Source organism: Haliotis rufescens, unplaced genomic scaffold (assembly GCF_023055435.1).
Source record: "Haliotis rufescens isolate VD_foot unplaced genomic scaffold, xgHalRufe1.0.p SCAF_9, whole genome shotgun sequence".
Classification (NCBI taxonomy): Eukaryota; Metazoa; Mollusca; class Gastropoda; order Lepetellida; family Haliotidae; genus Haliotis; species Haliotis rufescens.
The window spans coordinates 28,712,280-28,739,080 of record NW_025964383.1 but is presented as its reverse complement, the minus strand read 5'-3'; the positions used below and the strand labels follow the sequence as shown (position 1 = coordinate 28,739,080).

General features: G+C 42.2%; 1 protein-coding gene across 1 annotated transcript; it reads right to left on the bottom strand.

The window, feature by feature from the left end:
* Positions 1-1,569: 1,569 nt before the first annotated feature.
* Positions 1,570-13,093, bottom strand: LOC124130964 (protein SPEC3-like). Its single transcript, XM_046494018.2, has 6 exons — positions 13,024-13,093; positions 8,300-8,346; positions 7,060-7,143; positions 4,125-4,213; positions 2,629-2,704; positions 1,570-1,874 (listed from the first exon to the last, which is right to left on the bottom strand). The coding sequence occupies exons 2-6, from the start codon at positions 8,339-8,341 to the stop codon at positions 1,857-1,859; spliced, it is 309 nt and encodes a 102-aa protein (XP_046349974.1). The 5' UTR covers positions 8,342-8,346; positions 13,024-13,093; the 3' UTR covers positions 1,570-1,856.
* Between the last annotated feature and the right edge of the window lie 13,708 nt (positions 13,094-26,801).

The following is a 26,801-nucleotide window of genomic DNA, read 5'->3' as shown; positions in this document are numbered from 1 at the left end:
TTGTGCCCAATCCATCCCCATCTTCTGCGCCGGATCTCATCTTCGGTTGGCAGTTGGTTGGTACGCTGCCACAGCGAAGTCATCAATGATACGGTCATGTAAACTTCTAATTGTACGAATAATTGGTTAGAGTTATCATCACTATCACTGAAATGATTCGTGTGTGGCAGCTTTTCAGCTTTAACGCCGTTAGTGAAAGATGACATGTACTCACCCAGTCACAATATAAGCTCTCTTGCCCCACCTCTACAACATGCCAATCTATTGGTCATGGGGTTCTTATAAAATTATTTGTTTATTCTTTTCGAAATTTCGAGTTTTTATTGTGACATGATTAAATTTTGCATTGTTTTCTCGTTTTTCAATTATAATTAAAAATTAAATTCCCGTTACACCGGTTATTTTTTGTGTGGTAATTTTGATTCCATTTAAAAATTCTCAATTTCGAGAAAATAATCGAAGTAACGAGAAACACTTGAAATGTTAGGATTTCGCCGTGAGGGATTTCGTCATTTAGTTAGTGAGTCACTGAGACCTTCCTTCCGTTATAACAATTGTTGATATCATCATCACTCAATTATCTAGGTTTGTCAGCACCATACCCGTGCTTGTGGGTTTCACCGAAGTGGTAAACGTCTGAGACCTGCATCCCTTCGGGCTTTCCTCCCACATGAAGCTGACACGCCGTGATATAACTAGAATACTGTTAAAATCGGAGTTAAACCCAACTCACTCACTCATCACTCAATGTAAACTTCGAGCTTTTCCCGACCTCGACGGTGTACATTTTCAACCACAACCGAGAAGTTGTGTTTCATCATCAACATCAAACTTTTTTGATACAGGCGCTAGTTATTGAGCCGAAATGTCGTACTAAAAGGGAAATAATATTTGAAACAGGATTCCAACCAACTGCCGGTGACAATGAATTCATGCAGGTTTTACGCCGACACGTGATAACCTTCATCTAATATTGTATATTTAAATATTACCATGGTGGTAAATGTTTAGCCCAGTGGTTAAACGTACTGTGTGTGAAGCCCATTTCTGGATTCCTCCGCCGTGATATTGCTGGAACATTGCTAAAAGCGGCGTAAAACCACACTCACTCACTTGTCGAAACAGCCGACGAATGTGGACGAAGATGGTTGCAACGTATAATCTGATGGATTGTATGTCATCGTAGATACACTCTCCCCACCCCCACCCCCACCCCCACCCCCCAGCATTGGGTTTAAAAAAAGTGACAAACATCTAAGACCTGCATTATCATAAGTTGTTTCCCTCCACAAGAACATGACACTGTTCAAAGTAGTATAAGACCCAAATGACTCAATCAAACGTCTTTCACGAAAAGTGAGTGAAGCGGACGTGCAATCTACATCCGGGGTTAGATCCCCGCCAGCGTCAATCCAAAACAGTTACCTGGTTCAGCAGGTTTGTGAAAATTAACTCAAATGTAGCAACGCCGTCGACTAATTTTCTTTTCTAATTTTCTATTTTGGAATTCAGAAATAGAGACTGATCCCCTTCTTGAATGGATTTTAAACAGACTTCAAAACGAACGAGTTATTATTACAGTTTTAATAACAAATAATGTACCTTGTAAAAAAATAACAAATTAAATGGTTCTTTATTTGTTTAAAAGTTATTGAAATTCTTTCCAAACTAGACATTCGGGTACCTATATTTCAGGAATATAAATATACATACCAGCATGGGATTTGTCAACAATGAACATAAAGCACACGTTTGATCTGCTTTTTGCGAATAAAATCGGATCACCATTGAAAAATAAATAATCATGAAGGAAATCCTGCAACGTCTTGTAGCGCCTGTGCAATCCACGTCCCCATCTAACTGTCTGCAATGCACTGAAAATATTATTGTTTTATTGTTATGATAACTATTGCTATTAATGTTAATGAAACGTCAACTTCTTATGATTATTATCATCATTATTATTACGACTACTACTACTACTACTATTACTACTACTACTTTGTTGTTTAACGCCTCACTCAGCAATATTACAGCCATATGACGGCACTACTACTACTAATACTACTACTACTACCGCCGCACTAAGTAATATTCCAGCTATATGACGGCACTACTACTACTACTACTACTACTACTACTACTACTACGACTACTACTACAAAGAACAACACTAAGAATACTACTGAGAAAAGCATGTTTTAAATAGTTTACTAACTTTGTGGTTTTGAAAATGCGCTCATATTTTATAACATGAATATGAATTTCCTGATAAGTGTAAATCTGGAGGAAGTCTCGTGAATTTATATAAATGGAAAACTGTTTCAGCATGACATTTGATGGGTGACTTTAGTGATGTCAAAACACAACAGACAATGCAATTTCAACCCTCTACACCGTGTGCCGTACACTGACTTGGTTGATGCATGTCATCGTATCCCAATTGCTTGGATCGATGCTCATGATGTCAACCACTGGATTTTCTGGTCCAGACTCGAGTATTTACAGCCCTCCGTCACATAGCTGGAATGTTGCTGAGTGTGGCGTTAAACAACAAACAAACAAACCGTTTCGCGACCACGTTTGGTATTAATGCATGGACATCACTCACTATTCCCCATTGCTTACCAGGATAATCCACACAATGACCCACGGGAAAAAGAAAAACGTGATGATGCAGTGCAGGACATGATTCACATGGCTTCTGAAAAGGGATCATCATCATCATCATCATTTCCATCATCATCATCATCATCATCATCATCATCATCATCATCATCATCATTACCACCATCATCATCATTACCATCATCATCATCATCATCATCATCATCGTCATCATCATTTCCATCATCATCATCATCATTACCATCATCATCATCATCATCATCATCATCATCGTCATCGTCAACGTCGTTATCGTCATCTCATAAGACCATATTTCTTATCATCAATATTTGTGTGAAATTACCTTAACTAGATGCACCTGCTTCCGTCGAACCTACATGTATTTCGAGTAACGCTAGTTCGACTCAACCAGAGTATTGATATCAGACGAAAGAACTGATACCGGCACGACAACGTAAAGGGGTAACGGGAGGCCCAGTCGTCTAAGGTGCTGCGGTTCGCTGTGCAGAGTTGCGTTCCTTGGACACACCAGGCACCTATGATCGTGGGTTGGAATCCCTGTTCGCCCCTATTGTTTCTACGTTTGTAAAGCACCATACCTGTGCTCGTGGTTTTAACCGAAGTGGTCAACGTCTGAGAACTCCATGACTTCGGGTTCTCCTCCCACTTTGAGCTGAAACGCCGTGATATAACTAGAATACTATAACAAGCGGCGTTAAACCAAGTCACCCACTCACAGCGTAAAGTCGATTTATGCAATATAGCGAGTAGGCGGCGGTAACGAGGATTCGCTGTACAAACTTTTTGTAGAAAAGATTGAGATAGTGCCAAGGCATAAAGTGTTTCACTTACTCACTCACTCACTCATTCAAACCTAGATACCGACCCAATAACTCACTGGTCATGTGTGTTTCCTACCTCTCTCTGATGACGGTCACTCACTCACTCACTCACTCACTGCTGTGTATCCTACTTCTCTCTGATGACGGTCACTCACTCACTCACTGCTGTGTATCCTACCTCTCTCTGATGACGGTCACTCACTCACTGCTGTGTATCCTACTTCTCTCTGATGACGGTCACTCACTCACTCACTGTTGTGTATCCTACTTCTCTCTGATGACGGTCACTCACTCACTCACTCACTCACTCACTGCTGTGTATCCTACTTCTCTCTGATGACGGTCACTCACTCACTCACTCACTCACTGCTGTGTATCCTACTTCTCTCTGATGACGGTCACTCACTCACTCACTCACTCACTCACTGCTGTGTATCCTACCTCTCTCTGATGACGGTCACTCACTCACTCACTCACTGCTGTGTATCCTACTTCTCTCTGATGACGGTCACTCACTCACTGCTGTGTATCCTACCTCTCTCTGATGACGGTCACGTCACTCACTCACTCACTCACTGCTGTGTATCCTACCTCTCTCTGATGACGGTCACTCACTCACTCACTCACTCACTCACTCACTGCTGTGTATCCTACCTCTCTCTGATGATGGTCGTGGTAGGGGCGGGGGCCCCAGCGTTGACGACAAACACTGACGTCTGTTGTTGTTGTTGCAGCTGCTGCATCTGCAACCATCACATGTAACACGTTGACAGTTGAAGTGAGAAAATCGTCATACATGGAAGAGAAACTTGTTAGTCGTCTCAGTCGAAAACATAATTTCAATGATGTCACTTCCACTTTACTTAATCTTCGCATGCGCGGAAATGGTTACACTCCTTTTCAAACTCCACTGGTCATTTGTTAGTTCCAATGGTTCTAAAACCAAAGTAGCAAAGGCAATGTGGTTTGCTTTTCTCAAAATGAAAACAAATCGTTCATCGTTGTTTTAAAATTAGTTCATATGTCGTTATTGTCTGTGTCGGTTTTCATAAACCAAACGTTTTTTCACAAAAAACAAAAACTTTGTATTTCTTTTTTCAAATGACACTGGGTGTCGTTTTAGACGACGAAGTTCGCTGTGCGTCTCCTAGACGTACCAGAAAAAAACTAAGATCGCGTGTTCAAATCGCAGCATCACACACATGCAACAAATGGACTATTATTATTATTATTATTAAAAATGTTTTATACCCTCAATGCTCAGAGGCTCTGCCGGGTAGCCTAGTGGTTAAAGTGTTCGCTCGTCACGCCGAAAACCCGGGTTCGATTCCCGACATAGGTTCAATATGTGAAGCCCATTTCTGGTGTCCCCGGCCCGCTGTGCTATTGCTGAAATATTGCTAAAAGCGGCGTAAAACCATACTCACTCACTCACTCAATTCTCAGCGCCAGGAAGGGAAACAAGAAGTGCAATCTTTTAACCATTTTCAATATCGCGCGGCCAGGGGAGCGATCAACAGCTCCCTCGATTGTTGATTATATAATTATTATACTCGCCGAAGGTCGATCTCACATGCTACATCGGTTATGATCATTAATGTTCCAAGGTGCACACCTTCCGTATATCCACTATCCGGGTTAAGACAGTGTGCACGCCTGATTTTACGTTTATACTGGTACCTTCATGAACGCAAAGCATAATAAATTTCAATTTTCAAATATACTACTAAAAAGAAGTTAAGAACACCTTATTCTTTCATATCAGGGGCGGTCGGGTAGCCTGGTGGTTAAAGCGTTCGCTCGTCACGCCGAAGACCCGGGTTCGATTCCCGACATGGGTACAATGTGTGAAGCCCATTTCTGGTGTCCCCCGCCGTGATATTGCTGGAATATTGCTAAAAGCGGCGTAAAACCATACTCACTCACCCACTCTTTCATATCAATCCTGCCTTGAAATATTTACAATATTACTATGAAAAAATTCTTTTGAGAAGTATATAAACTAGTGTCCAAAAGAAACAATACCAACTTATTTTCAAAATTGTTTTTTACTAAGTGAATTGTCAAGTATGAAAACATGCCAATTCGTATTGCACATCCCAAACACAGCATAGTCGATAAAAAATACCGGGAACACGTGATCACTTCCGGGAAAAAACGTAAATTTCGTGAAAGTGACATTTCCCTCTCTAGCATGTTCTGCACGTGCAGAAAAAACTGTAGAAAACGGCTGATCAGACACGTTGATATCACAGCAACAAAAAGAACACAAGATATGCCACGTTTGACAGCCATCGAGAGAGAGAGAGCCGTTGGAATGGTCCAACAAGGAGCGTCACACGTCTACGTCGCCAGAAGGTTGGGCCGCGCACGCATCACTATCACCAGGTTGATGCAGCGGTTACGTCAGACAGGTCAGACGTCAGACAGGCCCAGGAGTGGAAGACCACGAGTAACCACGCCCCGTGAAGATCGTTACATCCGGGTATTACACCTGAGGAACCGCACCGTAACAGCGACGTCCACGGCGGCTACAGCACTGGGACACAGGATCAGTCGACAGACCGTCTACAGGAGACTACGGCAGTATGGTATCCGGCCACGTCATCCCTACCGCGGACCGCTCCTGACGCCTCGACACCGGAACAACAGACTGATCTGGGCCAGGCGAGTTCGACGTTGGCAACGGCGGGACTGGGCACGTGTTATGTTCTCTGATGAGAGCAGATTCCTCATCTTCAGAAACGATGGACGGCAGCTTGTATACCGACGATTTGGTGAACGTTTGGCGCCTAACTGTATCCAACAGGTCCGGCCGTTTGGAGGTGGAGGGTTAATGGTTTGGGGTGGCATATGTGGTGACGTCAAAACGATGCTTGTCGTAATTCGTGGAAACCTGAATGCACAGCGTTATCTTGATGACATCCTACGGCCTGTTGTGGTGCCCTTTATTCAGCAACAGCCTCGTGGACTCCTTTTCCAACATGACAATGCAAGGCCACACACAGCAAGATTAACACAGAACTTCCTTGCCAACGCCAACGTACAGGTTTTGCCATGGCCCGCATGTTCACCGGACATGAATCCCATCGAGCACTTATGGGACCACCTCGATCGGCAAATCCGACGTCGCCGTGTGCCTCCAGTCAACGTCCAGGACTTGGAACGATGTCTCCTCGAGGAATGGCAACGCATCACTCCCAACGTCATCAGACGTTTGACGTCATCAGTCCGTAGGCGTGTTCTGGCATGTATTGATGCTCACGGTGGACATACCAGCTACTGACTTGACTTTGAGACGTGTTGTGTGACATTTCCCGTTGTTTCTGTGATCAGTGCTCTAACGAAATGTTCATTTTTCGACCCCACCCATCTTTAAAGGCTTGTCATATTGGTTGTACAGTTTTTATTGAAATGAAATTTTTGTACAGATGTTGTGAAAGGATTTCTCAAAAGCATAACACCAATCCTAAACTTCTGCATTGTTTAGTTTTTCTTTTATGTCGTTGCAAACAGGTGGTATCGTTTCTTTTGGACACTAGTTTATATACTGGTTTACGGTTATAATTGATGACGTCATGCAACTCACCGGTGGTGCATACATCGGATGGGGCTGTACATAACCCGGCGGGTAGTGCTGTGGTAGTGGCGGGTAGGGCTGTGGGGGCGGCATCTGCAAGTATCATCATATTGGGAATATTCCAGATAATGATTTGACTTTGTTAGTCTTTCGCACATAACGTCAAAGCTGTTTCAGTGACATGCCGAAATCAACATACGAGTGTAGTGAATACAGACAAATCTAATTCTGATATATGAAGATGCGTTGTTTTGGAGTAGTAAATTAAAAACGCACTGTGTTGAAAAGTCACAGTAACAAAACGCAATTTACATTGAAATTCATAAAATTCACCGTCCACAAACAACGTTAACAAGTCCTAAAAGAATATATGATGATAATTAGAAAATAGTTAAATAATATTTTAACATAAAATAACCAAAATGAATCAAAATAGAACCAAATAATTTCAGATTGTGAAGTTCCTCTATTCAGACATTTTGAACCCCGTGGAGATTCGGCATTGTTCAGCATTGTCGTAGGCTCCCTCGATGGTTGATTATATAATTATTATACTCGCCGAAGGTCGATCTCACATGCTACATCGGTTATGATCATTAATGTTCCAAGGTGCACACCTTCCGTATATCCACTATCCGGGTTAAGACAGTGTGCACGCCTGATTTTACGTTTATACTGGTACCTTCATGAACGCAAAGCATAATAAATTTCAATTTTCAAATATACTACTAAAAAGAAGTTAAGAACACCTTATTCTTTCATATCAGGGGCGGTCGGGTAGCCTGGTGGTTAAAGCGTTCGCTCGTCACGCCGAAGACCCGGGTTCGATTCCCGACATGGGTACAATGTGTGAAGCCAAATTCTGGTGTCCCCCGCCGTGATATTGCTGGAATATTGCTAAAAGCGGCGTAAAACCATACTCACTCACTCACTCTTTCATATCAATCCTGCCTTGAAATATTTACTATATTACTATGAAAAAATTGGAAGTTCCTCTATTCAGACATTTTGAACCCCGTGGAGATTCGGCATTGTTCAGCATTGTCGTAGGTGTTCAGGATCGCTGACGCATGTTATCGTATCCCAGTTGTGTACATCGATGCTCATGTTAATCACTGGATTGTCTGGTCAAGACTGGATTATTTACAGACCGACGTCATATAGCTGGAATATTGCGGGGTTAAACATAAATATACAGTCAATTAAGCAAATAAACAATCATATTTTTTTTCAAAGAGCGGCTACTTACCGGCTGAGGGTTATAGGCATATGGGGGCGGTTGTTGTTGCATTGTGCCTGAAACATAGACAGGATAATTAATTGTTAATTCATTTCTACAAGTTCATTTCGTTATGTAGTGAGTGAATCAACAGATGTTGTTAACAATCAACACAGCCAAGCCATAGCACGACGGCTTGTAAGTACTCGCGTTTGGGCCATGCAGACCAGTTATTGAAAGCATGGGCCACTGTATACGCCGTCAGGGCACAATACACGCACAGCGCCGTCAGGACACAATACACGCACAGCGCCGTCAGAGCACAATACAAGTACAGCGCCGTCAGGGCACAATACAAGTACAGCGCCGTCAGGGCACAATACAAGTACAGCGCCGTCGGGGCACAATACACGCACAACGCCGTCAGGGCACAATACACGCACAGCGCCGTCGGGGAACAATACACGCACAGCGCCCTCGGGGCACAATACACGTACAGCGCTATCAGGGCACAATACACGCACAGCGCCGTCAGGGCACAATACACGTACAGCGCCCTCAGGGCACAATACACGTACAGCCAGGTTGCACATCGCCTTCACCAGATCGACAGGAGTCGAGGCGTCAGTACGACAAAACATGACTTGATGTAGCCATGTCTGTGCTAATCGACATGTTCTCATATAGACAAGCATTTTTTAATCCAAATTATACCTCTTTACGCAGCCTAAAGTATCACGATGCAAGACTTCTTCAGTTAGTCAGATATTACGTGAACCCCCACAGAGCGAAACTAGCTTTGAGGGCGGAGGAAGACGTTCACATTGCACTCATCTCACATCCTAATTGACCACTACAACTGTGCCTAATGCACTCAATCAAATCGTAAACGACAGCAGTCACAATAAGCACATGATTTGACTATAGATAGAGAATATACTAGGCAATTTCAAAATGTATGTAACCCACAAAAACTTTCAAAAGTCAAAATGTCTTGGCAAACAAACCTATGCTTTTTCAAGTATTTTTATGTACATCTTTAGTAGGTGTTGTTAAAAATATGTTTACGACGACGTGTTCAGCTTGAAAACATATATTTATCAAAGAATTCAATTCCCTGACTTCCATTCCGCTCAAGATATACAGGACTGTGCGAAGGATGGGTTAACCATGGAAACGATTTATTACTGTCAATCGTTTCCCTGCTGAGGCTTTCATTAAACTCACTGACCATTAAGGCGTACTTTGAACATTGTATAATTGCAGCAAACGTTCACGAGATATGGATTTATAAAACAGTTCCGCTCTTGTCTCGGATTAAATCATGGTTAATAAGCTCTTTGATTTACAAACGCAATTCATCTTTGAAAATGACAGAATGTCAAAACTGTTTTTTGCGGACATCTCCTATCGGCTTCACGCTTAATGCATTCACTAATTTCACCGGTATTGGGAATTTCAATCAATGAAACTAGTTTCCGGGCTTTTCAAATTAAATTTCTTTTAGCTGCCAAGACAACTCAAAGATATTCTGCTGATTCTATTGAATTTTGCTGTCAATGTACATTTATACCAGCGGATCTGAGTCATATATATGCACAATGTTCCCCTCTAGAATATGGAATCCTTTACAGGGATATCCCAAGGCTTTTTGACATATGCCTATACAAACAGTTACTGTATAGCATGTTTAAAAAAAATGTGGCGTCGCGTTTTTATTCCTAAATTCTCATTGCCAGACCGAATTTTTCAAAACTGTGTTTTTAACCTTTCTAATATGAGGCAGTCAGATTGACGCCACTTAGAACAATAATTCAGCAATATCAAGCCTGTCAGCCTAATGTTGGAGAGAGGAACAACGGTTACGAGCTTGTATATATACAGCCGACTGTGGTGTCATTCTAAGGATCATGATCGTGGGATCGAACTCACGACCAGCGGCATCTTAGACCACTCGGCCAACTATGCATTAATCAATCTCGTTTAATGTCTGATGTGATTAGTGTTCTATTGAGTACAATAAAACAGTTATTTACTCTAGTCGAGGTTTCCGCTTTTATTTATATCTATGAGTGAGTGGATATGGTTTTCGCCAGAATCAGCAATATTACAGCTATATCGATGACGCCGGTCAATAAGTCTGGTCCAGTCAAGTAAATATCTTGCCGCACGAGCACCTGTTCAAGCCGTTGACACAGAAGCAGGCAGGTCACCCATTGTAACCATCCGACTCACGAGGCGGCAATGACAAGAATGGGTTAGTGGGTGCCAATTTTGCCCAGAGCGTTTAGAGAAAATAAGCAATAAACTGCCAACCACTTACCGAAAAAACACTTACCCTCCATACCTGTTTAGGCATAATCTATGAACTTATCTATGTGCATAAAATGCCTGCCATCTGTGTATTAAGTAAGCTATCTGAAGTATGCTTGTCTGTGTCACAGTGACACTGACAACTTGTATGAGAAGGGATCTTCGAGGGCTTCGTTGAAGCGAGAATAATGTAGGGACATGCGGGATCTGGAGTTACACGGTTCACAATGAATTCATGCAATGTCACGATTACTGCCCATGGTGTCGAGGTGGGAAGCGGAATAAGCCGAGTGTACCCGAGTGCGAAGTGAGCGTGCTCCTCTGGGCCTTTTGGTGAGTGATTGTGTGAGCTGTGTTTAACCCCGCTTTTAACATTATTCCAGTTATATCACGACGTGTCAGGTTAATGTGGGGGGAAAGCCGGAAGTGATGCAGGTCTCAGACGTTTACCACTTCGGTGAAACCCACAAGCATGGGTATGGTGCTGACAAACCTAGAAACATAATCGGGACGAACTGGGATTCGAGCCCACAATAATAGGTTTCTGGCGTGCCCAAGGGACGCAACTTTGCACAGCAAATCGCGGGGCCTTAGACGACTGGGCCACCCTTGGGGTAAACTAGAAAGTCTTTTAAGGCCACACATTTTAATTTTATGATTCACGGATTTATGTCGGTCGAAATTTAAGTAAATAGCTACGTCAATCATTTATTTATTTATATGAAAGTCATTCTGTCGTGCAATTAAAACTGCAGCTGGCTTCTTGAATCACTGATAATGATGTTAACATTTTATATTGTATAAGATAGTCTATATTACTAGCGGGAGACAATTGTTATGTTTAATTAATTTATTTTACAGCTACTTTTCAGTAGGGGCGTCGGACTCGTGAAACGAACCAAAAACCCTTTTTTAGCCTAAATGAGACATGGAAACTGAACAATGCAATATAGCTGGCCGTTCCTTAAACTTGAAAAACATTTTTTAGCCTAAATGAGACATGGAAAATGAAAACTTTTTTTTAGCCTAAATGAGACATAGAAACTGAACAATGCAATATAGCTGGCCGTTCCTTAAACTTGAAATCACCTCCAGTGTACCTGAATGTGGCGAGTTTCATGAATAACGACGAACTTGAATGTGTTGAAACAATTTATAACAGCGTCCAGCGCTCATGATATAGGAAGATTATTGAGCCGTTTTTTTAAATATTCCAGCACGGTTGAGTTCAGCATCAGATCACTGGCGTTCAGCGTGATTAATCAACATATACTTGTATTTTTTATCACTCACCAGTTAAAGACACCTGTTTGTACCACATACGGCTGTATTAGATGGTGCTTCTATCAAGCGGGGCAACACTGACACATGCTTTCATCACAAATTGTAGTACCAAATTTATTGGTTTGGGCAAAGTTATCGTAACCGATGTTAATTGATATTTATAAAAAAAACTTTTCAGCGAAGTTTGCACAATGTGAAATTTAAAGGAAAATGTGAAGAACATAAGAAATCAACATCAAATCTTATGTCATTACCATAACATATCTAATTAATACCACAAATCTTAATCAGAATTAGAATCTCAGCATAATTTCTACTGTATGTTGCAGTCGGATTATTTGAAATTTGCTGAAAAAGAGCTCGATTATAAACTTAATATCAAAGGAAGTTGAGGTTAATAAGCCACAAGTTACATAATATACCGGTTTTTAAAGTGTTTTCTTTTATTTGAAATGAATAAAAAAAATAAATTTAAAATCAAAATGAACTTTGCAATAATAACATCCAAATAAGAAGCCGAATCCACGTCAACATGAAGTTGTACATAGGTGCATAAAGGTGCTGAAAGCAGAAGTATGTTGTGCATGGTAATTACAAAATCGTTCCGGCAATTACAACACTGTTGTGGTAATAAATTCTGTATTTGTAATAACTTTGCATACAAAATACCTTCAGGCAACTAAAAGTGGTTTGACAATGACATTAAAATACATATAAACATGGTGAGGGTATTGAAACAGAAGGGAAAGATATCCTCACAAAAACAAGAAGAGAATAACATGCCATTTTCTGAAGAATGCCCCATCACATTCTAATGTAATACCATCAGCTAGTCATTCGAGTGGGTGAGTCCTGAGGAGTGTGCTGCTGTAAACTAAGTCTACTTTGCACCCAGGCGGATGATCTACCCCGACAGACCCTTCCGATTGTCACGAAACACCAGAGACACACCGACCCACCATGGACGCAACCCAAAACACGCGCAGTACTTAGGCGTAGCATTTGATCTAGATCGCCGGACTCACGAACAAATACGGTTGAAAAGAGAGAGTGTACTGGCTCTCACTGATGTATTGCAGTAATGTAAGAATCGTGACATTATAAAGGCTCGGGGCATCACTAATAAACAAAACATTCCGTCGAAACATTCACATTACCAGAACATTCATCGCCGTGTCTTCTTACGACCTTGACCTTCGTGTTGCAGATTAGAGTAGCCTCCCTTGGCCCAAGTGGACACAAGCTCCTCACAGCGATAGCCCGTTCGCGGAGCTCTCTATACTATCGCTGCCACCAGTCAAAACTCCCCACTGTGAAAGGTGGCCCCAACCATGCTTGGAGTTGAACTCGCAACCGAATGACCGTTATGTTTACAAACAAGTGACGACTGTCGTGACGCCGAATACACTTATCGCTGCTAAATTACTTTCTTCGTTTGTCAATTTGAATTTCTGTTTCATTTAAACTATCGTGTTATTGATATAGTAAGAATGTAAGGGAGAAGTTGGTTGATTTTCCGTTAGTCTGGAATCTCGAACCAATCTGATTATCAAAACAACAAAATAAATTCATCTGGAAAACATGGTCAGTCGTAAAACTTTTCAAATTGAATTATGATGGCATTCCCAAAGACATAAACAAAAGTATAAACGTAACTACATATATGGGGTTGGAGGGCAAATTTCAAGATTCTTGTAATGGCCGCGCCCACACTGGTGGCAGCGATGTTACCGAGAGTGTAACGAAGGTGTCACGCGCTGGGCAGGAGCTTGAAGGGGACAGTCGTTAGAAATATACCTCATCGCGTCAGTCCAAGCAGTTCCGTGTCGTGAATGATTGGTGCTACTCACTCGAGGTTGATTGGCGGTTATTGCAATCAATTTCATAACACATATACCTACTGCTGGCTGGTATGGAATCATATAGCCAACATGACACGAGTCAATAGTTGGGCAAAACAATCTTATTAATTTTCAAAGGATCGACAATATGATGAGCAGTGGAATGTGTTTTCTATTATATTCAGATGGACATACGGTAGCATGTGAGGTTGATTGGAATATGCATGCGGATAGGCCTGTATATTAACACCACGTATACGGTATGTGCACGCCGTGGGAGGCCCGGGTTAAAATAGTTTAATACCAAAGCGCGTGCTGATGTACTGCGGGAACAAGTTTCACTTACATCCATGGCTGGGCCTTAATACGACATTGCGTGTAGAGATGATCGATCACTGAGAGGAGTTTATGCACACTCGATGACCCCAGCATCCCTGTTGCTAGGCCGACGTCACATGGCATTGTTTCGCAGGTAGATATCTTAGCAACAAGATTTCACAAACGGGTAATTAAGGTCAGAAAATACACTGCAGATACCACGCCAATGGAACTTTCTGGACCCAAATGGGTGATAATTGAAGCCAAGAAGTACCCAAGTCTAAAAGTCTATAATGTCTTTTATGGTGTGGTACAGAATGTGTTTTTAAGCAATTTCAGAAAAATGTCATTTTGCAATGCAATAATATTATAACATGCAAAGTTGTATGCTTGGGATTGCTTGAATTATATTTGCATCAATCTAAAACTCTTAACTCAAAATTTTAACAGACATGTTCAATATGTATTCTACCATGAATTTGGAATTTACTCGATTCTGATTGGTCTATCAGAGGCTATTTAATCACAATAAACCACCTCTGATTGAAACAGCTGGTTTGACGGCCGCATCCCGGCGGAAGCTAATATTTTGTGTTGCCGTGCTTATATGCTTTCAATGCCTGTCATATGTTCGAGTGAAGTATTAGGATGTAAACAAACTGCTTGAGTATATACAGCACCATATTTTGTTCGGTGATTCCGTAATTCAGATCGATAACCCACTCAAAACACTGGACTCAACTCATGCCGCTTCACTCTGTATATTTGCTAACACCAAAGAGTTCGCGTTTTATTTAGTCAGGGCAGAATGGAGATAAACAAAACATAACAAACATAACATTTGAAACCTCACGCTGCGCGTCGGGTTCCAAATTCAATTTAGCTCTACATTGAACACACAGTATGTTTATCTCCTAATTCAGAAGTTGTTAAAGCATCATTGTTATGATTTTCGGACACACAAGATTAAACTGAAGGTCAAAGTGATGTCAAGTTGAAAATACCAACTTCAATAACATAAAATGCAACTATCTGTTGCATAATGAATATTGATATTTGATAAGATCACACAATTAGACTGTCAAAAGCTAGCTTTATCACATCAGTGTCAGAAACTTAATTCCTGATAATTGTAGCAATCAGCAAGTTGAGGACGAGGTTGAAGCGAGTGATGATGATGGTTGAGATGATGAGTAATCAACGCTGTCCTATAGTGTGACCACTCTAGTGGTTTAGGTTTCGCTCGTCACTGTCAAAGACCCGGGTTCGATTCCCGACATGGGTACAATGTGTGAGGCCCATTTCTGGTGTCCCCCGCCGTGTATATTGTTGGAATATTGCTAAAAGCGGCGTAAAACCATACTCACTTACTCTCTACTTGGGCATGAGGATCCCTTAAACATTAGGGGATTAAACTATGGTCTGCTTCCTCGTAGGTTCACATTAGACTTCTAACACAGAAACAGAATCGGTAAATTGCATATATTGTAAGTATGCTTTCTTTCCTAAATTGTAGCTCAGTTATTGCGTCAATAAGGAACCATATATCCATCATTATAGTACATTATAAACATGGTACACTGATACATATCATTCCCGTGAAGATCCGGGGTAGAATAGGTCTTCAGCAGCCCATGCTTGCCGTAAAAAGCGATTATGCTTGTCGTAAGAGGCGACTAACGGGATCCGTTGGTCAGACTCAGGCTTGCGTGGATCGATGCTCATGATGTTAATCACTAGATTGTCTCGTCCAGACTCGATTATTTACAGACTGTCGTTATATAGCTGGAGTATTGTTGAGTGCGGCGTTAAAAAACAAACAACATATCATTCATTAAAGTGTTTCAGTATGTCTTATTGAATGGTATATTCATTATAACATAAATGTATGTTCAAAATTATCATGGTCACCCACCAGGTCCTGAGCGTCATCACCATACTGTTCAGGTGAGGTGAGGGGAAATTGGGTTTAACGTCGCGTCCAAGATTATTGCACTTATATAGCGACGTGCATGCACGTGTGTGTGTGTGGCTGCTTGTACTAGTCCGGACTGATGCCGATTTATAGTGCTAGCTCACTGAGATACCATGCCGCAGTTCAACATGAATACCCCACTCAGACACAGTATACTGACTCCGAGCCGACCAGTCCTTGTTTTAGCCCCTTAATGCCGAGCGCCAGACAGGGTAACAACAAGTACCATCTTTTAACGTCTTTTGGTATGACGCGGCCGGGGATCGAACCCCGGACATTCCGCTCTCCGGGCGGACGCTCTACCACAAGACCACGGAGGCGGCATTCCATACTGTTCAGGGGAAGAAGTGTTACCGAGGACGTTGGCTTTAAGCACAGCAAGGTGATTGTCAAGGGCTCTGTACTTCCTCTTTCTGGAGTTGGAAAATGGTTACTTCCGTGGTTGATTATTCTTTCTTGATAATGTCCATAAAGGTATTCTTGCTGAATAAGTGGCTACTTTTGAGTGACACCCTACGACGAGGTTGTGGTTCTTGGACTCTCTGTATTGAAGTGGTTCCACATCAGGCTCACCACTTTCATCCCACTGGTCTGACATGTAGTCTGCAAGGCGTACAACACTGGGGATCTCTAGATCTACCTGCTCCAAGGAATAGCACCAGAAGTCCTCACTATCACAACAGGGGATGAGCGCAGGCACGCGCCTCGTAGACCATGGTCCTTCACGTTTCCAAACGGTTGTCGGAAATGGAAAATGGAAAATTTCATCTGAAACTCGAAAACGGTACGGGCTGTAAAATCAGTGAAGATGGTTGTTGGCTGTAGATTGATGATGTGGGCAGCGGCACTCTGCTTCAGGGCACAGTAGAATTCTACACAGGTATACTTTTCTTATCTGACAATAGGGCATAGATAAGGGCAAACCCCTCTGCAAAAGAGTGGACTGTATATATCTGGTTGAATAGTGTTGAGCACATATTAAAGTTCCATCCCAAAAGTAGACGTCTGTGGCAGCAAGGTGGGAAGCTTTTCTACGGTGGTATTTAAATGTGTTGCGCCACTGTGAATTAATTACTAATCACGTCCATACGTCTCATTTATAAGCTTGAGATCAATGACGTCACACAATATTTTATTAAGACTTTTCAGTTCTTTAATTCCACCTACTTTAATACGAGTTCAGTGACGGATTATATATCAGACAGATAGCAAGATATGTAGACACAGCATCAGTCAAGTGCCTAGTCCGTGCATTTGTAACATCAAGACTTGACTATTGTAATAGTCTTCTGTATGGTATCCAGCAGCAGCATCTGGATAGACTACAGCGTGTGCAAAACACTGCTTCCAGACTAATCACACGGAAGTCAATGCGAGAACACATTAAACCCGTCCTGAAAGAGCTGCACTGGCTATCTGTGAGACTCGAGCTCAGGATCGTGTTCAAGCTGATCATGTTTGTCTACAAATCGATCCATGGGTTATCCCCAGTGTACCTCCAGGAACTCACTGCCCTTTACCAACCTGGACGAACACTGAGATCTGCACACCAACTACAGCTTGCTGTTCCACCAACCAGCAGAACAACATATGGCGACAGAACCTTCCGAAAAGCAGGTGCAACTCTATGGAATGCACTGCCCATTGATGTCAGGGGATCTGAAGATGTCAACACCTTCAGATCAAAACTTAAGACCATCCTCTTCAAAAGAGCATACGACTGAGCGCTCTTGAGCAAGGAGTATATCTGGATAAGGAGCGCTATATAAATGCTTAATTTAAGAATAAATTAATATCAATATGTGCAAACACAGTTATTAAGTCACGAGGATGACTAAAATTGAGTACTACTCACTAATACGGACTATCACCGGCAAATCATCACATTAGACGCCCGGCAAAGCGGGGCCACACCGGCCAGACCTGCATGTTTTGGACTATAACACTGTTAATTGAACGTTACATTAGTTTAGACGCTTGTAGAAAGTGGTACTGCTATTAATTTTTAATCAGGTGCATGATGGCTCTGTTTTGCCTAGCACGGCATGACCTAGATAGCCCTTTCAGATCGTTACAAACGGCGACATGCTTTAATGCCTATTCATGAAATGGTTGGATGTGTAAGTAATGTTAGAGCATACAAACCACTACTATAAATTGCGTGAAGTGACATGTTTTGTTCAATTCAGGACATAACTACCAACTACAGACAAATGGCCCGGCTTTTTGTTGTATATTGTATCATATTAAACACTCGAAAAGTTTGTAAGGAACTACGGTTATAAAGAACAAGAATTTGTGGCCCTCTTGAGTTCGTTTTAACCGTAGTTTACTGTACATGTATGTTGTATATTACATGCATTCACATATGTTCATTTCCATGGCTATATTTAGAACGTCTTAACAGGTGAATTAGGATGATTTAAGAACCCACCATTTGATATTCGGGAGGGGGTGGGGGCTGTGATTGTATCGAAACTTTCTTTTTTGTCACAGTTAATGCTTGAACAAGATAATCATGAATTATGATGATCAGAATGAAAAAATGAATTATCTGCCACCAAAAATACATTGATGCAAGATTTTAGTTATGTTCATGTATTTAGGCTCATAGAGACCTATTAAAAAAATATCAGGTTTCACAGCTGTAGCTGAAAAAATATCCAAAAATATACAAAAAGATCCGAGGTCACCACCCACAATATTAAATGTTCGGTCAAGAAAATGTACTCACTCACTCTTCGTTGGTTATATCTCGAAATACTGGGGTGTGGTATCCAGGAAGTATTTTATGCAAGTGCGTTTACGTCCAAGTCAGATAAAGATCGTTGTCATTCGCGGAAGCGGTCGTCATGACAAGTAATCAACACATTGACATTGAGCGTGTAATGGTTGGCTGCGTGTATGGGATAACAGAGGTAACTGAACACCCCTGGGCCGATCGATTACTGTTTAGTCATTGATAGTGTCTGTTATTAAGGACAATAATTTACATGCCTCCAATGTGTCATTTACTTTGAATACATTGCGCAACGGGTGCTTTAGTGTGAGGATAGGTGAGTGAGTGTGGATGGATGAATGAGTGAGTTGGTTCGTGGATTGATGAATGAGTGTTGGTTTGTGGGTGGATGAATGAGTGTTGGTTTGTGGGTGGATGAATGAGTGTTTGTTTGTGGGTGGATGAATAGTGTTGGTTTGTGGGTGGATGAGGTTGTGGGTGAAGGAGCAGTTGGGTTGATAAGTTCATAAGTGACTGAACGGGTGGATGAGTGAGTGTTGGTTTGTGGATGGTGAGTGAGTGTGAGTGTGTGTGTGTGTGTGTGTGTGTGTGTGTGTGTGTGTGTGTGTGTGTGTGTGTGTGTGACTGGATGAGTGAGTGTATGGATGGATGGGTTAGTCTTGGTTTGTGGATGGATGAGTGAGTGAACGTATGGATGGATGAGTTAGTCTTGGTTTGTGGATGGATGAGTGAGTGAACGTATGGATGGATGAGTAAGTCTTGGTTTGTGGATGGATGAGTGAACGTATGGATGGATGAGAAAGTCTTGGTTTGTGAATGGATGAGTGAACGTATGGATGGATGAGTAAGTCTTGGTTTGTGAATGGATGAGTGAACGTTTGGATAGAGGAGTTAGTCTTGGCTTGTGAGTGGATAAGTGAACGTATGGATGGATGAGTTAGTCTTGGTTTGTGAATGGATAAGTGAACGAATGGTTTGATGAGTTAGTCTTGGCTTGTGAGTGGATGAGTGAACGTATGGATGGATTAGTTAGTCTTGGTTTGTGAATGGATAAGTGAACGAATGGTTTGATGAGTTAGTCTTGGTTTGTGAATGGATAAGTGAACGAATGCTTTGATGAGTTAGTCTTGGCTTGTGAATGGACGAGTGAACGTATGGATGGATGAGTTAGTCTTGGTTTGTGAATGGATAAGTGAACGAATGGTTTGATGAGTTAGTCTTGGTTTGTGAATGGATAAGTGAACGAATGCTTTGATGAGTTAGTCTTGGCTTGTGAATGGACGAGTGAACGTTTGGATGGATGAGTTAGTCTTGGTTTGTGAATGGATAAGTGAACGAATGGTTTAATGAGTTAGTCTTGGCTTGTGAATGGATGAGTGAATGGATGGATGGATGAGTTAGTCTTGGTTTGTGAATGGATAAGTGAACGTTTGGATAGATGAGTTAGTCTTGGTTTGTGAATGGATAAGTGAACGTATGGATGGATGAGTTAGTCTTTGTTTATGAATGGATAAGTGAACGAATGCTTTGATGAGTTAGTCTTGGCTTGTGAGGGGATGAATGAACGTTTGGATGGATGAGTTAGTCTTGGTTTGTGGATGGATGAGTGAACGTTTGGATGGATGAGTTAGTCTTGGTTTGTGGATGGGTGAGTGAATGGTTGGGTGGATGAGTTAGTCTTGGTTTGTGGATGGATAAGTTAGTCTTGGTTTGTGGATGGATGAGTGAACGTTTGGATGGATGAGTTAGTCTTGGTTTGTGGATGGATGAAAGAATGGATGATGGATGAGTTAGTCTTAGTTTGTGGATGGATGAAAGAATGGTTGGGTGGATGAGTTAGTCTTGGTTTGTGGATGGGTGAGTGAACGTTTGGATGGATGAATTAGTCTTCGTTTGTGGATGGATGAGTGAACGTTTGGATAGATGAGTTAGTCTTGGTTTGTGGATGGATGAGTGAATGGTTGGGTGAATGAGTTAGTCTTGGTTTGTGGATGGATGAAAGAATGGATGGATGGATGAGTTAGACTTGGTTTATGGATGGGTGAGTGAACGTATGGATGGATGAGTTAGTCTTGGTTTGTGGATGGATGAGTGAACGTTTGGATGGATGAGTGAATGGATGGATGAGTTAGTCTTGGTTTGGGGATGGATGAGTGAACGTATGGATGGATGAGTAAGTCTTGGTTTGGGGATGGGTGAGTTAGTCTTGGTTTGTGGATGGATGAGTTAGTCTTGGTTTGTGGATGGATGAGTGAATGGATGGATGGATGAGTTAGTCGTGGTTTGTGGATGGATGAGTGAACGTTTGGATGGATGAGTTAGTCTTGGTTTGGGGATGGATGAGTGAATGGATGGATGGATGAGTTAGACGTGGTTTGTGGATGGATGAGTTAGTCTTGGTTTGTGGATGGATGAGTTAGTCTTGGTTTGTGGATGGATGAGTTAGTCGTGGTTTGTGGATGGGTGAGTGAACGTATGGATGGATGAGTTAGTCTTTGTTTGTGGATGGATGAGTGAATGGATGGATGGATGAGTTAGTCGTGGTTTGTGGATGGGTGAGTGAACGTATGGATGGATGAGTTAGTCTTGGTTTGTGGATGGGTGAGTGAGTTTGGTTATGGTTGGATGAGTGAGTGTTCGTTTGTTAATGAATGTTTGAGTGTGTGGATTCATCAGTGAGTTGGTGTGTAGATGAGGCGTGTGTAGATCGATGAAGAAGTGTGTTGATTGGTTTGTTGGTAGTGTGGATTGTCGAGTGAGTGGATGGATGAATGAATTGTTGAACGCCGCATTCATTCATAGAGTCGGATTGTGAATGGACCAGTGAGTGTATGGAATAGATAGTTAGTGTATATAGAGGGGGGCGTGTGAATGGATTTGTAAGTGACTGTGTGGATTGGTGAGTGAGTTTGGTTGTACAGTATTTCAGTAATATCACGGCGTATCAGCAATATGTGAGAGGTCGCCTGATGTCACTTTGACATTTCTCATGGACCCCGGCACGGTGTCGGCATTCGTAAAACATACGCAGGGTGTGTTTGGAGTTCAAACCTACAAAGAAAGGTTTGTGGCACGCTCCAGGAACGCGTCTCAACGAAGCGCTGCCTCAGACGACTGATATGCAAATGTTCCAAGAAATGAAAGGCTTTGCAATGTTTGTAATAAAGGTTTCGTTGAGGTTGAGTACCATTTCTTGATTGTATGCACGGTGTTTGCCGAATTGCGTGAACAGTACATTCAAAGAAACTACTATGTATTTCCCACATTTCATAAATTCAGTATCTTGATGTCAAAGTGATAAATGTAATATCATAAAATATTTGGCTATGTATATTCATAAGTCTATGCAATTAAGTATAAAACTGCTTATGTTAATTTAAATTACAATAATGGCGGATGTACATCTGCTGTGACATGGGCCGATGGCCTACGCAACGTTGCACAATAAACAACAAGTGACTGGGTCCCCCATTCCCCGTATTGAAAGTTGAGTGTGTGAACGTATGAGTGAAGGGCGACATCTAGCCCCCAGAGGTATGTAGAATCCCGAGCACCAGCTTGATTACCAACTGCACGACCCTGTCACATGTATACACAGTGTTCCGCCCCACGTGTTTAGTCAACTGATATGCGCATATGCATGTTCTTTATGTAGGACGCTGTCGACGAGATTCTACAAGCTGAGATTTTACCATCGATTTCAATGTTTATTGTTGCCATCACTGATGTAGTTAGGGTTTCCAATTTGTCAGCTAAAGAAAGCAAACCTGATTAGCTCATCGCCTGGACAAAATGTGGGAATCTAGAGAAGGTTAATTAAGGCCATCCATAGAATTATCGCGCTTCCAATCTCATGATCAGTTTTTAAGGGAGCGGTCGATCGGGAGGAATTAAAAATAAACAAAAAATAAACAAACTCTGCTTGCGGTTGAGAATCCAACTGATATGTTGCCTGTTGTTGAAGAAGTGTGGAAACAGAGTTCGAAGTGCAATTGTTCCTGTATCGGCGTTGGGAGCGTGAAGACGTAAAATGTTATAGGCAGAGTTATTGGCCCTCATCAAATTGCCTCACCACACAGTGCGGATGTTTTTAAGAAACAGGAAATCGTTAACACAAATCTTGGTCGGGATAGTCAATATTTAGCGAGCGAATGGACAGATATTAAACATGTTTCAACTGATGTGAAGGTAAGGGTAAGGGTAGGAAACAAAGGTAAGGGTAAGAGTAGGAAACAAAGGTAAGGGTAGGGGTAGGAAACAAAGGAAAGGGTAGGGGTAGGAAACAAAGGTAAGGGTAGGGGTAAGAAACAAAGGTAAGGGTAGGAAACAAAGGTAAGGGTAGGAAACAAAGGTAAGGGTAGGAAACAAAGGTAAGGGTAAGGGTAGGAAACAAAGGTAAGGGTAAGGGTAGGAAACAAAGGTAAGGGTAAGGGTAGGAAATAAAGGTAAGGGTAAGGGTAGGAAACAAAGGTAAGGTAAGATCAAACAATCAAACAATGTAACAATGTCAGCCAGGTGAGAGATGGTCGCTATTGATCACCAAACACCATCCTCGATTATCCAGAGTATTATATCTCCATTCCTTTCCTGTACGTTAGCCCCATGTTGTTATGGTTCCATATCCCCCGCAAATTGGGGCGCCGACCTAATTGCCGAGCCTGTGCACGTGTGAGTACATACGCTCAAACACAGAGTACACCAATTTCCCCGAGGGGTCAGTTGACATCGAATGTATCTTACCAACATTCATTCATACAGGTCCGGATCATTTGTCCGCAGTTTCACCGAGTCAGCAAACCTCGTAGTAGACGACGCAAACAAACTTAGTTATTTCCCTTTACCTAATGCATTCAGATAACCATCGGTTCATTTCAACTCAACGATACTTATTCGAAAAGTGAGTTACCTCTGATGTGCTCCGATTGATTTCTCCGCGGGGTACAAGAGCGGAGTACATGGAAAATTATTGCTCGCTCTTTAACCAATCAGAAGCTGGTGGGACGAAGCTGTTATTGTAACGTAAGGTCAGATAAACATGTTTGATGGTCGATAATAATGAAACAAACAAGAAATAGTTATTCGATGGCAATGCATTTGCAAACCTTAAGTTGGCGACTGGTAACATTTTGATAAAGTTTATATTGGATAAATCCAATTTGTCTACATTCTTTTGCCCCGGCAGTTTACTTATACAACAAACACGATGCACTTTATACAATAATGGAAAAGCCTGAACCAAGGTTGAATCCCCTCTCATCTAAATGGAATCGCCCAACCTCATGCAGGGTAGTTACAAAGAAACACGACCTGCTAAAATCATGAACATAACAACCCTATAGTGATGTAATCATAAATACCTGATCCATTCGTGTTGAGACAGATTGATTCGATTAGCATGACGCTAAAAGAGCCGTCCAATCAACATTCTCTCATGAGCGAGAGGCATTCTGTGCTACGTTAGTGACGTAATGTGGGAGAGAGGGAGATACTGAGGTCAGTCTTTAAACCAACCTATAATAGCGAATGTCATGGGTACATATCTTAATACAATGGAGAAGTAATGCACCAGATACTAGAGGGTATTCCCCCGTTTACCAATGTCTTCACCCATGAGTGAGTGAGTATGGTTTTACGCCGCTTTTAGCAATATTACAACAATACCAAGGTGGGGGACGACAGAAATGGGCCTCAGGTATTGTACTCATGGGGGGAATCGAACCCGGGTTTTCGGCGTGACGAGCAGAGGCTTTAACCACTAGGCTACCACACCGCCCCCTTCACCGATGAGTGTTACGACAAGAGGGAATATAATTATCACCACTTCGCGAATCAAGAGGACGATGCAGTAGTCTAGTGGTTCACTCGAAAAGCGTTCACTTGTCAGGTACCGGGTGATTGCCGACATGAGAACAATGTATGACGGTATCTCCAACCTTGATATTGCTGTGATATTTTTGTTTGTTTGTTGTTTAACGCCGCACGAAAAATTCCAGCTTTATGACGGCGGCTTGTAAATAATCGAATCTGGACCAGACAATGCAGTGATTGATACCATGAGCATCGGTCTGAGCAATTGGGATCGATGACATGTATCAACCAAGTCAGCGAGCCTGACCACCCGATCCCGTTAGTCGCCTCGTCCGACAAGCATAGTCGCCTGTTACGGCAAGCATGGGTTGCTGAAGACCTATTTTACCCCGGAATCTTCACGGGTCGATTACTAAGAGCGGCGTAAGGCCATACACATGAATGAAAGTGGACAACGCGTCTCTAATTTGCCATATTGTGACTTGTATATCAAGGTAGGAGAACGGAATGAATGTGCGAGTCATGTTTTTTAACGCCTCAGTTAGCCATTGTCCACCATTTCCGCGCAGCTGTGGTAATAACCGAGTCACGACACTGTGACTGGTCAACGCTCCGCGTCAACAGGATACGTTCAAACGTATCACTGTATCTCAAACCAAGCACTGTAAAAACCCAACCTACATGTAAGTCGGCTGATGCATCTGGTATAGTTATACGTATTCTAAACCAGAACCTCCAGTACAGTTTGTCAGACACAATTTAGTTTCTTTCGGTGTCACGATCTTGTGAGTTTTGCGCGAGGCAGAGTACTTCAGTTTAGCAAGTTTTAAGGGTCAGGTTGAGTGAATGCGTGAGTTGAGGGTCAGGCCTCTTTTAGCAATACTCCAGAACTATTATGGTGTGAGGCATTCATTTATGAGTGTGTAACAATGGTTTTATGTCGCTCTTAGTAATATTGCAACAATATCAAGACGGGAGATACCAGAAATAGGCTTCACACAATGTATCGGGTATCAAACCCGGGACGTAACACTTTAACTACTGCTACACAGTGGGTTTTGTTTGGTAATATCATCTCCGTTATATGTCTTCAAGATAAGCCATCCCCAGCCCTCTCTCATAAGGACCAGCACTGAGCCTGTTAATGGAATGTCATTTTGTAGCTTGAAAGTCCACAATCTCTGCTCAGATCCGAGCACATTCTGACCACTGGAGTATATAGTAAACTGGGCTGCCCCACCGCCCTCTTGAATGACGAAGCGTTTGTATATGTCCGCATGACCTAAAACTCGTGGTGAGGGCATTCGGAAACGGAGGACAAGGGTACTCAGCTTGACAAGCGAACACATTAACCGTTTGGCTCACACACACACACACACACACACACACACACAACCACACACACACACCTCACACACCACATACCCACACCCACACACATTCACACACACAACCACACACAAACACAACCACACACAAACACAACCACACACACACAACCACACAACCACATACACACACAACCACACACACACAACCACACACACACACACACACACACACACACACAACCACACACACACCATCACCATCAGCATTACATACCCCACCATCCATAGAAACGCATGCACACAAACATACGTAGGTACATGTGCACACCTACCATAGCGAATTACAATCACACACACTGACATTCCAATAAAATAACTGTGCGATATTTCTAATGAAATGCCCACTTGCCAATCATCGCACATTCTGAGTGACTGCGTGGGTGAGTCAAGTTTTATGCCTCAAGTGACACAGGTCGTTGAAAATCACTAGATTGATAAAAACCCTGAACATGAGCTGACAAACGTGATCTCTCAAGCAAACACACACACAAGATCACTAGCTTAAATGTCTGTTTGTTTGTGTTTTTTATAATAAATATTTAATTTGACTTAACTTCTCCCGTTTCCTTGCTTCCGGGTTGAAAGCGTCGCTCCTCTTGATTGAACTACACTCTACTGCATCCGTGAAGATCCGGGTTAGAATAGGTCTTCAGCAACCCCTGCTTGTCGTAAGGGGCGACTAACGGGATCGGGTGGTCAGGCTTCGTTGATGCATGTCATCGTATCCCAAAAACGTGGATGGATGCTCATGATGCCAATCACTGAACTGTCTAGACCAGACTCGATAATTTACAGACCTCCGTCATAAAGCTGGAATATTTCTGAGTGCGGCGTTGAACAACAAACAAACACAACACTGTAC